At 36.0% G+C, this 15,694-nt stretch overlaps 1 protein-coding gene across 1 annotated transcript in view; it reads left to right on the top strand.

Moving 5' to 3' along the window:
- The window catches only part of MYO16 (myosin XVI), a 944,954-nt gene that overhangs the window by 558,286 nt on the left and 370,974 nt on the right, over positions 1-15,694 (top strand). Inside the window, exons 17-18 of the mRNA XM_053707787.1 lie at positions 10,196-10,313; positions 10,884-10,955. Coding sequence (XP_053563762.1) covers positions 10,196-10,313; positions 10,884-10,955 — 190 coding nt within the window. The remainder of the gene's footprint in view (positions 1-10,195; positions 10,314-10,883; positions 10,956-15,694) is intronic.

The following is a 15,694-nucleotide window of genomic DNA, read 5'->3' as shown; positions in this document are numbered from 1 at the left end:
GTGAGCCGGATCCACTGTCATTGGCTTTTAGCAATTAGGGGTTATTTTCCTGGGTTGACTTGGAGCCTATTAAAGAGCAGGGGAGAATTCCTTGGGATGCATGGGCACCTATTGGTGAGCAGGAAAAACTTTCCCAGGATGCATGGGCATAAATTGCTGAGCAGGGGCCATTCTTCTTGAAGGTTCCTAGGATCTTTTCAATGAGCTGGGACCACTTTCCTGGGGTACCTGGGCATCTATTTGTAAGCAGGTACAGCTTTCTCAGGTGCCTGGGCATGTTTTGGCGAGCAGGAGCCACTTTTCTTGAGGGTTCCTAAGTGGCTATTAGTGGGCAGGGGGCACTTTCCTGGGGTACCTGGGTGTCTGTTGGTGGAGGAAGCCACTGTCAGCAAAAAGGGACCACTTTTCAGGAATACACGGGGACCTATTGGTTAGCAGGAGCCATTTTCCCTGGGTGCTTGGCCACGTATTGGGGAGCAGGGCCACTTTTAGGGAATGATTTGGCAGTTATTAGTGAGCAGGGGCCACTTTTCCAGGTTGCCTGAGCCCCTATTTCCTAGGCAAATGGCTTTGAAAAATTAATAAAAAAACTGAAAGAAAGGTGCAAAACTATTTGCCTGAATTCTAGTTAGTCAAAAGGCTTTTACCTAGTCAAATTATTTTTAAAGTTGAAATAACTAAGCTATTTGCCTGAAATTACTATTTGCCTACCACATATACATATGTATTTATGTGTTTAAATGTTTATTTATGTCTATGAATATATATATACACATATAAATACAGAAATCTGATAAAGCACCAAGTAGTATCACTGACAAAGAAGAGGTATGCTAGAAGTATAATAAATCAAAATATGAAAATAATAAAATAGTGATATATTAAAATAAATAAATGTAAAATGACACAGAAAGACTGTATGAAAAGTCCCAAACAATTCCAGATATGCGGCAACTCTCCAATAAGTAGGTGCGAATTTCTAAACAATGTACTGAAAGAAGGAAAAAGAGGCGCATCATGATGCAGTACAGCAGATCATCCAAACGAGATGAAATATGAAGACAAGTGAACACTCACAGTTGAGCAAGCCGGGGAAACCAAGACTTCAGAGCCACTCGGCTGACTCACTCTCATGCCAGGGGTTCCAATGTTGCACCTGCGATGAAGTCAGTCGTTATGTCACTCTCTTCCACAGGATACCAAACCCAGCTGTAGCTCAAAAGCAAATGAATGAAAATAACTTCCACATCATCCCACGATTATCAGAGATGTCTCAAAGAAGTATGAATACTCCAAAAAGAAGGACTCATGCAGAGGGAGGATACGTAAAAACGTTTTAATAAAAAAACATATATTAAACAGCACAAACCGCTGTTTCATCACGCTGATGCCGGCTTGTACCCCATGTGCCTTTACTGTAAATGTTTCACATTCCAATTTTCTGTGGATTGTAGGATATGTTCTAAGTATTTCTAAATAGATATTCTTATATATACAGTATATATATATATATATATATATATATATATATATATATATATGTATGTATATATCAATACCTATATATAATTATGTATTCATATAGGTATAGATAGATATTGTACCAAATTAGCATCAGATATTTGTAGAAAATGTATTTATGAATGTGAAGATCATTGGAATGTGAAATATTCATATTTTCATGTCGGGTTAGCACACTTGAGAATACACATTTAGGTTAGCGTTTGCTCCATTGATTTTTATGGGGAAATAGGTTATCACTTGGGCTTTTCTCGCACATAGGGTTAGCGCAAGAAGGATAACTTTTTACTTTCAACTTGCAATACGAGTGCTTCCTGATGCGCACAAAAAGCTTACTTCTAGCGCAGTTAGTGCACGAGCGAAAGCGTTAAATAACGCTCCACTCATAATCTTGCCCTATTTATTTATTTTGTGCTACTACCAATGATATAATCACCTTTCTAGCTTATGCACTTGACTTTTGTGCATTAGCATAACCTCAAAAGCTAAGTTGAGTTCATGATCTTTTAAAGAATCCTTTTTAAACAAAAAAATCATATTTGGCATGCTGTGAACTTATGTCAGTGATATTCAGAAGCCAATTTTCTTGTGAACTACTAATATACAAAAAGTAAATAGATCATATTGATGAAGGCTGAAGTTTAAAGTCTTAATTTTCATTCATCCTACGTGTTAAATTCTTGAGGCCATGAACAAATGAATAATGTATTTAGCAGAATTTCATCACTGTCATGTTTAAAAGGAATTAGGTTAACAGAAACTGTGATACTTCCTTGTCACACACAAATATGAGTTAATTCAGTGCATTTTTGTAGAGTTTTTTTTATCTTTATAACCTAGTTGATCAAAGGATAATAAACATTGAGTACACTGGTGTCAGCTTGGCATTTGTTTTGAAGTTTGAATATTTTTCTTGTGGATGATTTGGAAATTGTGATTTATTTATTGTTTATCCAAAGTTTATGAACTGACAACTAGTATGGTTAGAATATTTTAAAATTAGACTTATATTACTTATTACAAATATCATTGTAAGAATAGAGAATAATCACATTGGTATTATGTGATAAAATATAATTATACACTTAAATTTAAACAGCTTTTACTTAACCCTTTTCATAGAAGAAATATTTTAGCATATTTTTAACTGCTGCTCTTTTGATATATATGATATAAAATTGTTTTTTTACTGTTTTTTTTTTTAAGGGACTGTAAGGTTAAAATGGAAAGTTGCTGATTGAGATAGAATGTGCAGTTTTACACATCTTTCCAATTTACTTCTATTATCAAATGTGCTTTGTTCTTGGTATAATTTGTTGAAGAGTAAAGCTAGGTAGGCTGATTGGAGCTCAAGAGCATGCACATATTTACTGCAGTCTGTGGCATCAGTGTTTGCAACTATGTTTAATATTGCTATAAACTTCCTTGCAAAGATGGTTAAAACCATGTGCACGCTCCTGAGTTTTCTTATGATTACTTTTTAAAGGGTCATGAAACTCAATTTTTTCTTTAATGCTTTAAGAAGAGCATGCAATTTTAAACAACTTTCCAATTTATTTCTATTATATAATTTGTTTCATTCTCTTGAAATAATTTATTGAAAAGCATTTCTAAATATGCGCTCTAGCTGCTGATTTGTGGCTGCACATACAGTAGATGCCTAGTGTGATTGGCTCACCTATGTGCGTTACTATTTCTTCAATAAAGCATATTTTAAGAATGAAGAAAATTAGATAATAGAAGTAAATTGGAATGTCGTTTAAATTGTATTCTCTATCTGAATCATGAAAGAAAAATGTTGGGTTTCATGTCCCTTCTTAAAGGGATAGGAAAGTCAAAATAAAACATGATTCTGATAAAGCATGCCATTTTAAGACACTTTTAAATTCAAATGTCCTTTTTTTCTTGGTATTTATTGTTGAAAAAGAATATGTACATATCCTTCACTAGTTGGAGCTAGCTGGTGATTCGTGCCTGCACACATTTGTCTCTTGTGATTGGCTCACTAGATTTTTCAGCTAGCTCTCAGTAGTTCAGTGTTCCTTCGGCAACAGATATCAAGGAAATTAAGCAGATTTGATAATAGAAGTAAATTCAGAAGTTATTTGAAATTGTATGTTTCATTTGAATCATGAAAGAAACACATTGGGTTTCATGTCCCTTTAAGTGTAATTTTTGACTTTACTATCCCTTTCAGCTTTTCTTTTAAGACATACAATTAACATTTTTGTAAGTAATATGGGCTAGATTACAAGTGGACTGCTAAATTATTGAGAAGGGTCTAGCTGCAGACTGGAGCTCCACTCTAGACAGGAAACATGTGACCTCCACTCAAAGCTTTTTTTTTAAATCAACTTTAATGTAACAAACAACCTATAGACAATCATTCTGAAAACTAAACATTTTGCAGCTTTCTTGTTCTTCTTAATGTGCACTCAAAGTGGTTACCTTATAAATGACAATCAGCATATACCACTGTGAGTGCACATTAAGAAGAACAAAAAAGCTGCAAAATGTTTTGTTTTCAGAATGATTGTCTATAGGTTGTTTGTTACATTAAAGTTGATTTAAAAAAAAAGAAGCTTTGAGTGTAGGTCACATGTTTCCTGTCTAGAGTCAGTGGAGGTCACATGTTTCCTGTCTAGAGTGGAGCTTCAGTCTGCAGCTAGACTACTTTGAAATTATTGAGCTCCTGCAAATGGCAAATTTATGAATGAGTCCAAAATTGCATGTAGGGGGCTCTATACAAAAGACAATAATAAAATTAAAATGTGCAATAAAATGTAACCAAAAGATCCATATTACAAATGTGAATATGCAAACCAATAATAGTGTCCTTATGGTATGTAGTGATCACAGGCAGTCCAAAGGTAATGAAGCATGCCAAAACAAAAGTTTCAGAAGCACTATCAAAAATGTCTGGCAGAGAGGCAGCACGACTCTTCACACAAGTAATGGTGTAGTCCTGAAATATCAATTAAACAAAGAGGCGCCTCATGTGCGAATCAGACAATCTTATACAAGGAATATGTGCACATATCTATAACAGGGTACTCACATTTGATAAAAGCAACTGTACTTATGGAAGCAGACTGATATCTTAAGGTGTATCAGCTCACCAACTCCCGCTTGCAGGACCAATACCAGGTGCCTTAGATCACCAGTGATGACTTGCTGTATTAAACAGGCATACTAGCACTACTAGTTAAAATAATTTATTTAAAAACAATTAAAACAAAGTAGTATGTGCCGGTGGAGCCCACAACCGGTTTCTCCCCTTGTTTATGCAACAAGTTTCTCGGCTAAACAAATAGCAATTTCCTCAGGCATAAATGATTGTTACAGCCCGGTCTTTAAAAATACAGCAATCTCCAATCAAAATAGTTTGTCTTAATTAAACGGTCGTGTATGTACCCCTTGACATATCTACAGATATGTATATTCATGTTTATACATTTAAATAAATTGGAATACAATTTTAAGTATATGTTTTCTTATATATATATATATATATATATATATATATATATATATATATATATATATATATATATATATATATATATATATATATATATATATACACACACACAGAGGCATAACTAGAAATCACAGGGCCCAGGTGCAAGAATCTAAGAAGGGCCCAATTCACCCCCCACCCCCCCACAAAAAAAGATTGAATTTGACACATATCTTTTTTTTTTTTTACATGTAATACAGAAAAAATGTGAATCAGATTACATGTCTGCAAAAGGAGGTACCCTGTGCCCACAGTCTGTGAGATGGTCTGACCCCCTATTACTGTATATAGTGACACTGTTTAACCCACTGGTACTGTATATAGTGAGTTAGTGACACATTCTGTAATCTGCCGGTGAGATGGCTGGCCTGACCCTACCCGCCCCAGTACTTTATAAAGTGACCACAGTAGTCTGTGACATGGTCCAGCCCCCTGTACTGTATATAGTGGTACTCTATAGACTAACACTGTTTACCCCCCGTCCCCCCATGCTGTGGTAACAAGGTCTGTAATTTGCTGGTTTCACAAACATACTCACACACATACATGCAAAATTACACACACAGTCACATACACACAAACATAAACACCAATGGGTAAAACAGAAACACTAACCCCTGTAGTCAGAGACACTAATGAAGCATCACATCACACTCACATGATATCAATTCAGGCAGTGGCAGGTCAACGTTTTTTTATTGTACATTTTTTTTTTTTTTTTTAAGCTGGGCCCCCACCCTTGGGGGCCCAGTCGCAATTGCAACCTCTGCACCCCATGTAGTTTTGCCCCTGTACACACATTAATTCTATAATGTAAATCAAATATATACATTATTATATGTGAATAACATGAATATTCATCACCTATACATAGAACATGATAACTTACTAGTTTACAGAACAACCATATTTAGAACATTAACATTTGTAGCACCTTTAGATACATATAGAACTTTACATATTGTTACATATAAAAGTATCCAAATGCATGAGAATTGTTTCTATAAGCCTATCGTATTGGCCACCTGTGTTTCGCAAAAAGAACCGAACCCATATGTTCATCTTAATAGAGGTGATTAGACGTTCAGATACCATCCCATTAACCAACTCTAATTTGAGGAATATTACGAATATATTTTACCTCTTACCGCCATCTGACTGCCATCATAACACATTGTCTAAAACTGAACTAACACTTCCTGGTAGTGTTTGTGTCACGTGATAAGTGAACCACCAATCCTAATCTCTACCTTAGATAATTTGAAATAAAAGCATTCTCTAAGTGTTCCACAATACAGAAATAACTGTCAGTAGTGAATCCTATCCTACAAGTTACAATCGTAACTCCAATATATGTCTCTGTCTCTATATGGATTATATGTTAACTAATGGTACTGACCGTAATGAAATATTAGTCCAATGACAATAATAAGCATATTGTAAGTCATAATGTTACCAAACCGCTTTAAAACTAAATATCATATGAACTACCTATTAATGTGCATATAAACCGTGTATAATATTAAGCTCATGTGAATCCCTAAAAAAACATCTACCATGAGTGTGTATTTTACACAATTTGAGGTAATTGTGAATATCAAACAAATAGCTACAATTTGATATATCACAGTGCTCCTAAGCAATGGTAACAAATATAACAAATCTATAACAAATATAGTACATAATAATATGTGTGCAAGGTTAGACAACTATGTGTCTCTATTATAATGTGTTCTTAAATAATATATAATGTGATGATATGTCATAAAGATAATGATAAACATATGTCCACATATAATACATCTATTAAAGGCAAATAAACACACAGTACATAACTTGATCTGTATAAATGTATGCCTGTTTAATTGTGTGTTTGTCAAAATGTTTAAATGGGCAAATTTGCCTGATTGCGGGAGTGCAATAATTAATCAGCCATTGCAAGTGGCTGGTTATTGCTACCGCAAGCTCGAGGTAGCAATAAGCACATAAAATTTACCAGAGATCAGGTATCTGGTTAATTTTATAAATCTGCTCCAAATGCCCCCAAAATACTTTCTAGTGTAGTTTATTAAAAAATAAAGATGGCAGCATCTTTAATTTTTAATAAAATTACTGCACTAGACAGTATTTTGGGGTTAAAGTTGGTGGAAGTAGAGTGTTAGAAAAAAATCAGCACTAAAAGTGCCTTTACATTGCTCTCAATGGGAACTGTGTGTTCCTTGTAAATATATATGCTTATATACATATACAATATATTTATGTGTTAAAATGTGTATATACACATAATAACACATAAATATATATGCTGGCGCTGAAGTTCTGATGCTGGACAAACATTAAAGGGACATTATACACTAGATTTTTCTTTGCATAAATGTTTTGTAGATGATCCATTTATATAGTCTATACAGCTTTTTTAAGAATATATATATATATATATATATATATATATATATATATATATATATATATATATATATATATATATACAGGTAGTGAGAGTTAAAAGTATTGAGCGGTTAGGTCTAAGTGGGAACATACAGGGAAGCTGCGTCGCCGCCTCTGCCGGCACAAACCCAAACTCGCAGACCAGGCTGCTTGTTTCCAGGTATACTTATAAACAAAGAAGAATGTCCCCTTTAGTATGCTCCCAGACCACAAAGATTATATCCACTGTTTAAGGCACAACACAAGCACATGAGTCGAAGTAAAGTGATTCAATCATACCTTTATTGTGGCATGTCGGACAAACACTCGGCATACAATAGCGGTGTGACTACCTGGAGACACAGGTGTGTGGAGTGTGACGTCATCTGACGCGTTTCACGCCTTTCTGGCGCTTTGTCAAAGATGTGGAGGTGTGTGTAATTGGCATACTTTTAAATGGTTACCTGAAAAACTCCTCCCTTGATGTGATATCACAGTAACAGACTGTGTTTTCAGAATTGATTAAATACATTTGTGTGATAAAAAAGTGTTAAAATTGTTACAAATGTGTATTTATAAACGTGCAAGTTATGTGTATTATTTCAAGTGAATTAATATTAAATTTTAAATTAAAATTAAAACTCAGTAACCTATGACTTTATATGGCTCTTAGGTGTTCATATTGTATAGCAAGAGGCAGAAAACTTTTAATAGTTAGATTGTAATACATTATTTCTGTGAATTTTCACTGCAATGATACTTTTTTGTATAACAGTTGTTGTTTTATGTATATGACTATATAATGTTGTTCATATCTGTAAATTCTTTACTCTTGCGTTATAGGCTTTCAGACTATTTTAGACTCTTTGTTTGTCTGAAATCTTGTCAAACTTATAGTTAACCCCTTCATCACTATTTAGAATTTTTACGTTATACATTTTTAATTCAAAATAAGTTTTCTTATTACTTGACTGGGTATACTAAGTTTATTTGAGCAGATAGTTCATATCAACACTAAAATATTACATTATTGAAAGTTGTTTATTTAGTGTGAAAAACCAGTTTTTAAACTTTACACCTGATTAATAAATTATTTATTTAATTTACTGGCTTGTTCATATCAATTTTTAATATTAATATTAAATTTCTATTTTTATTTTTATTTGTTTCACTACGTAAGATATCTAATAGCTTATTTTTGTATTTAGGATAATGAACTTACAAATCTTAGTTGTGTTCATTAATATTGGTAATGGTATTTTAATTTATAGCTATCAAAGATATAAGTATAGGAAGTGAGGAGTGAATAGAACGGATTGTTAGGGAATATATTTATTTCTTCAAATTGTCTGATGTTGTTACAATTTTCTATTTTTTATTTGTTTATTTTATTATTGTTGGATTTTATTTTATTATATTATGGTGTTTTAATTCCCTTGATATAGATCTAGATCCCATCTAGAATTTATTCCTTTTGGTTCTTTTGTTGCTAGTTTAAATATCCACTTTGCCTCTCTATCCAGCAATTTCCTAAATCTGTTCCCTCCTCTCTTATTGGCTGGAATGAAGTGAATAGCTTGAAATTTGAATTTTTTTTCTGCTTTCTTCAGTAGTTGTTCGATGGTTGGCATAGTGTTTTGCTACTGGTGTTTTAGATGGATCTTTCTCTAGTGATGTCAGATGCTCACGTATTCTGTCCTTCAGAAATCGACTAGTGCAACCTGTATATTGTTGTCTACAGATTTGGCAAGTTATTAAGTACACTACATATTTAGAGCAGCAGTCCAGTCTATATTTGATATTATAAGTTGTGTTATTTGATGAGGATGTAAATGTATTTGCAAGATGAAAATATTGGCATACATTGCAAGGGTGCTTACCACACTTGAAAAAGCCTTTTTTAGAAAGCCATGTTTCTTTAGATCTTATAGTGGAATTATTGTATACATATTGGATAACTTTACTTCCAATTGTTGGAGCTTTTCTTGAGCTTTCCTTTTCCTGTGTCTCCTGGTAGTCACACCGCTATTGTATGCCGAGTGTTTGTCCGACATGCCACAATAAAGGTATGATTGAATCACTTTACTTCGACTCATGTGCTTGTGTTGTGCCTTAAACAGTGGATATAATCTTTGTGGTCTGGGAGCATACTAAAGGGGACATTCTTCTTTGTTTATATATATATATATATATATATATATATATATATATATATATATATATATATATATATATATATATATATATAGTTTTACCTATTTTTAAATAACATTGCACTGATTTTTAGACTCCTAACCAAGCCCCAAAGTTTTAGGAGAATACTGATGTATACCTACTCCAGCTTGCTCCTGTTCATCTAAAGAGTCTTTTTATATGCAGAGGAAGGGGAAGGGGAGTGATTTTTTTTGCTATAGAACCACTTGCAGTGGGTGTTCCAGCTAACCTTTTCAATAGTGCTTAACTGGGAGCTTCTAAGTAAGTTTTTAAATGGTTTTATATTGGATTTTTAGATCAGTATCTGTGCATATTATTCTTTATAGTAGTGTCTATTACATGTAGTTATATGAAAATTGGTGTAGAATGTTTACATTGCTAATATGGATGATAAAAATAAGTGCAGAGAGGAATGATCAAAGCAATGACATGTTTGTGATAAACAAAATGTTTATTTTTTTTTTTACTGATTTATTAAAGTGTATAATTTTATCTGTATGTGCATTTCATTAGGAAATGGAGAACTTGTTCAAGATCCTGTCAGCCATTTTGCACATTGGAGATATTCGGTTTACAGCATTAACAGACGCTGAAACTGCTTTTGTCTCTGACCTGCAGCTTCTGGAGCAAGGTTAGTAAAGTATACATTTTCCCTACATGTTAAAAATGCATTAAAGATTCCAATGTTTTTGCCTTATTTTTTTAAAAAAATGATATGATTCTTCATGCTTGATGTTTTATAAAATTGTTTTAATGTGATTAATGAAGTTTTTACTATTTTTTAAAATGTTTTTTTCTGAATATGTTACTGACTGTCCTTTTGAGTTATCAGAAGTAGGAAATTCAAAAGCTTAAATATAACATTTATCAAAATGGTATCTAAAACAATGAATAATGTAGTGGAGGGGATATCGGTTTATTATATAGGCATATTTTTGCAGAATAGGAAAAATTATTAGCATTCAATTTTCAAGATAACATTTTAATCCACGCCACATAATAAATCTTACATTTTTTAAATGTTAAAATAAAGCATAAGACTATATTCTCCATTATTCTTTTTTACTTTTCTTGGTTTAAAATGTTATATACAAATTCAAGAAAAAGAGAAAAAGCTATTAAAAATATTTAGTAGGTTTTTTTGTTTAACATTTTTTAACAATATAACAACGGCTAACTTCTCCTGGCACTTCTTTTTCAGTTGCAGGAATGCTTCAGGTTTCACCGGATGAGTTATCTACTGCCTTAACAATGGATGTTCAGTACTTCAAAGGTAGGATATCTGATACATTTAGGGCTAGATTACAAGTAGTGTGCTATTTAGCCCTTGTGCTCGTGCGTAAACATTGCAAGAAGTAATATTTTTTTGCGCAAGCGGGTTAGCGTGCATATTACAAGTTAAAAAGAGAACGTTTTGCACGTCAGCAAAACCCAACACGCACTAATTACAGGACTCAGATATTGCACATGGGCTAACTTTTTCTCCCCATAGACTTTAACGGAGAGTGCAGAAGAAAAAAACCTAACACTTATCATTTGCACACATGTTAACCCAACAAGAGTTATTAATATTTCACATTACAATGTTCTACACATGCAGGTCAATATTAATTGTATTTTAAATACATTTATATATATATACTAGTCGATAAGCCTGCCCAAAAGGCAGTCTAATTTTTGTTTAAACTACAGATGTAGAAACAACCTATTTTGTAACTTTTTTATATAAATAAGTTTGAAAGCCTGCCCAGAGGGCAATCTTTTGTGGTGACGGAACCACCCTGCCATTTTTGGAAGGGCGGTCTATTGTGGTGATGGAACCACCCTGCCATTTTTGGAATCCACCTGGATTCTTTCACCACCCTGCCATCCAGGTGGATTAAAAAATAGCAGGGTGGTGAAAGAATCCAATTCTTTCACCACCCTGCCATTTTTAGAATCCACCTGTATTCAGCTTATGCTGCATCTAGGTGGATTCTTTCACCACCTTGCCATCCAGGTGGATTCCGAAAATGGCAGGGTGGTGAAAGGAGCTGCATCCAGGTGGATTCTTTCACCACCCTGCCATTTTTGGAATCCAGCTGGATGCAGCTTACGCTCTCCCTCTCTTTTGCTCTCCCCCTTTCTTTTGCTCTCTCCCCCCTCTTTTGGTCTTTCTCCCCCTCTCTTTTGCTCTCTCTCCCCCCTCTCTTTTGCCCTATCTCCACCCTTTCTTTTGCTCTCTCTCTCTCCCCTCTCTTTTGCTCTCTCTCTCCCCCTCTCTTTTGCTCTCCCTCTCCCCCCTTCTTTTGCTCTCCCTCTCCCCCCTCTTTTGCTCTCCCTCTCCCCCTCTCTTTTGCTCTCCCTGTCCCCCATCTCTTTTGCTCTCCCTCTCCCATCTCTTTTTTGCTCTCTCTCTCTATATATTTTGCTCTCTCTCTCCCCTCTCTTTTGCTCTCTCTCTCCCCTCTCTTTTGCTCTCTCTCTCCCCCTCCATTTGCTCTATCTCCTCCTTCTATTTGCTCTCTCTCCCCCCTCCATTTGCTCTATCTCTCCCCTATCTTTTGCTCTCTCTCCCCCTCCATTTGCTCTCTCCCCCCTCTCTTTTGCTCTCTCCCTCTCTATTGCTCTCTCTCCCCCTCTCTTTTGCTCTCTCTCTCCCCCACTCTTTTGCTCTCTCTCTTTTGTTCTGCACCAGGTTGATTCTCTCTCCCCCTCTCTTTTGCCCTCTCTCCCGCCTCACTTTTGTTCTCCCTTCCCCCTTTCATTTGCTCTCTCTCTCTCTCTCCCCTCTCATTTGCTCCCCCTCTAATTTGCTCTCTCTCCCCTCTCATTTGCTCTCTTTCTCCCCTCCCTCTCATTTGCTCTCTCTCTCCCCCCTCTCTTTTGCTCTCTCCCCTCTCTTTTGCTCACTCCCCTCTCTTTTGCTCTCTCTCCCCCCTCTCTTTTGCTCTCTCTCTCTCTCCCCCTCTCTTTTGCTCTCTCTCTCCCTTCTCTTTTGCTCTCTCCGTCCTCTATTTTGATCTCTCTCCCCCTCTCTATTACTCTCCCCCCTCTCTTTTGCTCCCCCCTCTCTTTTGCTCTCTTTCCCCTCTCTTTTGCTCTCTCTCCCCTCTCTTTTGCTTTCTCTCCCCCTCTTTTGCTCTCTCTCTCTCTCCCCTCTCGTTTGCTCTCTCTCCCCTCTCTTTTATGCTTTTGCCCCTCTTTTGCTCTCTCCCCCTCTCTTTTCCTTTCTCCCCCTTCTCTTTTGCTCTCTCTCACCCTTCTCTATCTCCCCCCTCTTTTACTCTCTCTCAACCCTCTTGTGCGCTCTCACAAAGACAGCCCCGGCCACTGCCGCCAGGCACTGCCCCGTCACGCCCGGCCCCGCCCCATTATGCCCCGGCTCTGCCCCCTGTCACGCCCCGGCTACGCTCCCGACCTGTCCAGCTGCCCCGCCCCTTCACGTCTGGTCATCCACCCAGGTCAGTTTGCCCACACCCCCACCAGCAGAAGATTGTTATAGATGGTGACACACACAGTGTCACCATCTGTAACGATCAGGCATCTGGCCTCATATGGAGGCGGAGCACCAATCACACTCCAGCTCCATATGCAGCAGATGCCTGAAGCTTCAGAAGCTCCAGCTCTCAGCTGTTATGTTACAGCTGAGAGCTGGATCTGCTGAAGCTGTCTGTCGCCGCGAGGCAGTTGCGCGTGCATCTATCATTCCTTTGAGGATGCGTGCGCAACTGCCAACGGCGACGGACATTACAAACGTAATTATTATATATATATATATGTATATACCTATACATATATATCTATTGCTATAGATATATAGGTATAGGTATATATTTTACATTAACGTTATATCGTTAATGTAAAATATACACTTTATGTCGAAATATATATTGATTAATGAAAATTAAAAAATAATTCTATGTGAGGAACATAGGAATGTAAAATATGTGTAACACTCTTTAGATTTCATATTTTAGGGCTAATAGTGTTGGATTAGAGCACATGAAGAATTAGTTATCTTAAGTCACGTTTTTTAAATATTAAATATATATATATTTCCAATAAGGGACTGCACTCGCTGGATTTGGTTAAAGAAACCTTTAAATCTTTATTGTGGTAACGTTTCGGGGTTCACAGACCCCTTCCTCAGACCAGATAACAGTGCAAGTGAACAAAATGTACAATATATAGCACTAGCCCCACCCATCACCAACTTCAAACATTGCCCCAAAAACATAATCACCATGGTAACACATAAACAAGGCCTAATGACCAAATCACCAAATAACAAAAACCAGAAATCAAAAAATACAATAAACTGCAAATGCAAATATCTCACATTATCTCATAGCTGAATAGTATAATATATACACACACAAGGGTGTAGACATAAGAGATTATAGGGATACAGTTATAATAATAATAATATAATAGCATAGTCTCAGAGGATTAAAAATATACTTAGGCCAAGCACTGATTTATCATACACAGATTTAAATTAAAACATATGCACCAAGGGAATCTCTATAGCAGCTTTATTGTAGGCAAACCTTATTGTCATATCTGCATCAGATTGCCAGAATAAATATTTACATGAGCCATCAACATAAGCCATCAACATTTAATAAGCCATCAACATTTAAACTCTATATAATCGCATAGCCATTTAAACCTCTTTTGATTTGAAATGAATAGCTAGAGTTTACGTATCAGAACTGCTATTGTGAGATCCATGATCCTTACATTTACCTAAAGCATGTACTAACATCTCCTATGGTAATAATTGACTGTGTGAGATGTGTCCGGCCACTCTAGTAACTGCAAATGTAAAGAATCCCATAGTCTGTGTCAAACCTCCTGGGCTCGCAAAGCCGTGTATTATGTCCCATGTAACCAGTGAGCTAACCGGCCTGTGTTACGCCATAGTGAGATCCCATGTAAAGTACCTAGCCAGTGTGACAGAATTTAATGTTATCGTATGGGGCATGGCTACAGAAATGTTATACGGCATATACATATACTTTATGACAAGTGTGTTAAAGAACACTTACCCAAGGAACAGGCCGGCTCAACCCTGCAACGCGCAAGTGAAAGTTTCAACCCGACCGCATGGCTAATTAGCATAGCCTGTCAGTCACTATGTGGGCGTTACTCAGTCACGGAGTGACTGAGGAGTAAACAAATCGAGCTATGCAGAGCCGCTCGTGTGTCTATTGCATCAGAGCCCCTATGTGTTCCCTTATAGGGCCATAAGTCATACACATAATGCATAGAAGTATATTTAAAAACACATCCAATAAGTGCCGTGTGGCCAAGAGAGATCTTAGATGTATAAGGGTATCAGTATTACATATCATGTAAGCTAAAACTATATCAGGTATTCCCCTATGCGTTAAAATAACGGTGGGCAGAGAGGGGTAAACAGCTAATCTACAGCAGGAAAGAATTCATTAGTCAATATCTAAATGAGCAATAAAATATAAGCAAAGCTTAATGTATTACAAAATAGGTGAGTGAATTAACTCTAAATGCAGATTGCCTGTTGTGTCTTTATTGGTGCAATATATCATCAGCAACTACTTAGACCAAGGGGGGTGGTTAGGTGCTGTCATAAAGTGTCAAATATTAACCCCGGACTCTCTGCAGTGTACTTGTGTCCAGTGTTATAACATATAACCTATTAAAAGGTTAGCAGTATATAGGATAGGCTGCATGGTCTGTGACTGGTGTAAAATATCCAATATATGGATGGTCTAGCAACCCTATATGACCCAACTTAAGAAGACATATTAATTATGCTGTCTTGTGCCCGAGAACGTTACTCGTACAGAGGGATCTCAAAAGGAATATCATTGATCCACTGTATACATCTGGCAATCAAGATAAATTAAGTTGAGAGAACAGTAAAAAAACAGTAAAAAACACAGTTAGGAGGGGGAAAGTCGCAAAACCTGGATAGGTATGCCAATTGAGTGGAAAAAAGATCAGGATGTTCAGAGCATGGCACCTGTAGTTTAATATACCATATAT

This window comes from Bombina bombina, chromosome 3 (genome assembly GCF_027579735.1).
Source record: "Bombina bombina isolate aBomBom1 chromosome 3, aBomBom1.pri, whole genome shotgun sequence".
Lineage (NCBI taxonomy): Eukaryota > Metazoa > Chordata > Amphibia > Anura > Bombinatoridae > Bombina > Bombina bombina.
This window is presented reverse-complemented; position numbering and strand designations above follow the sequence as displayed.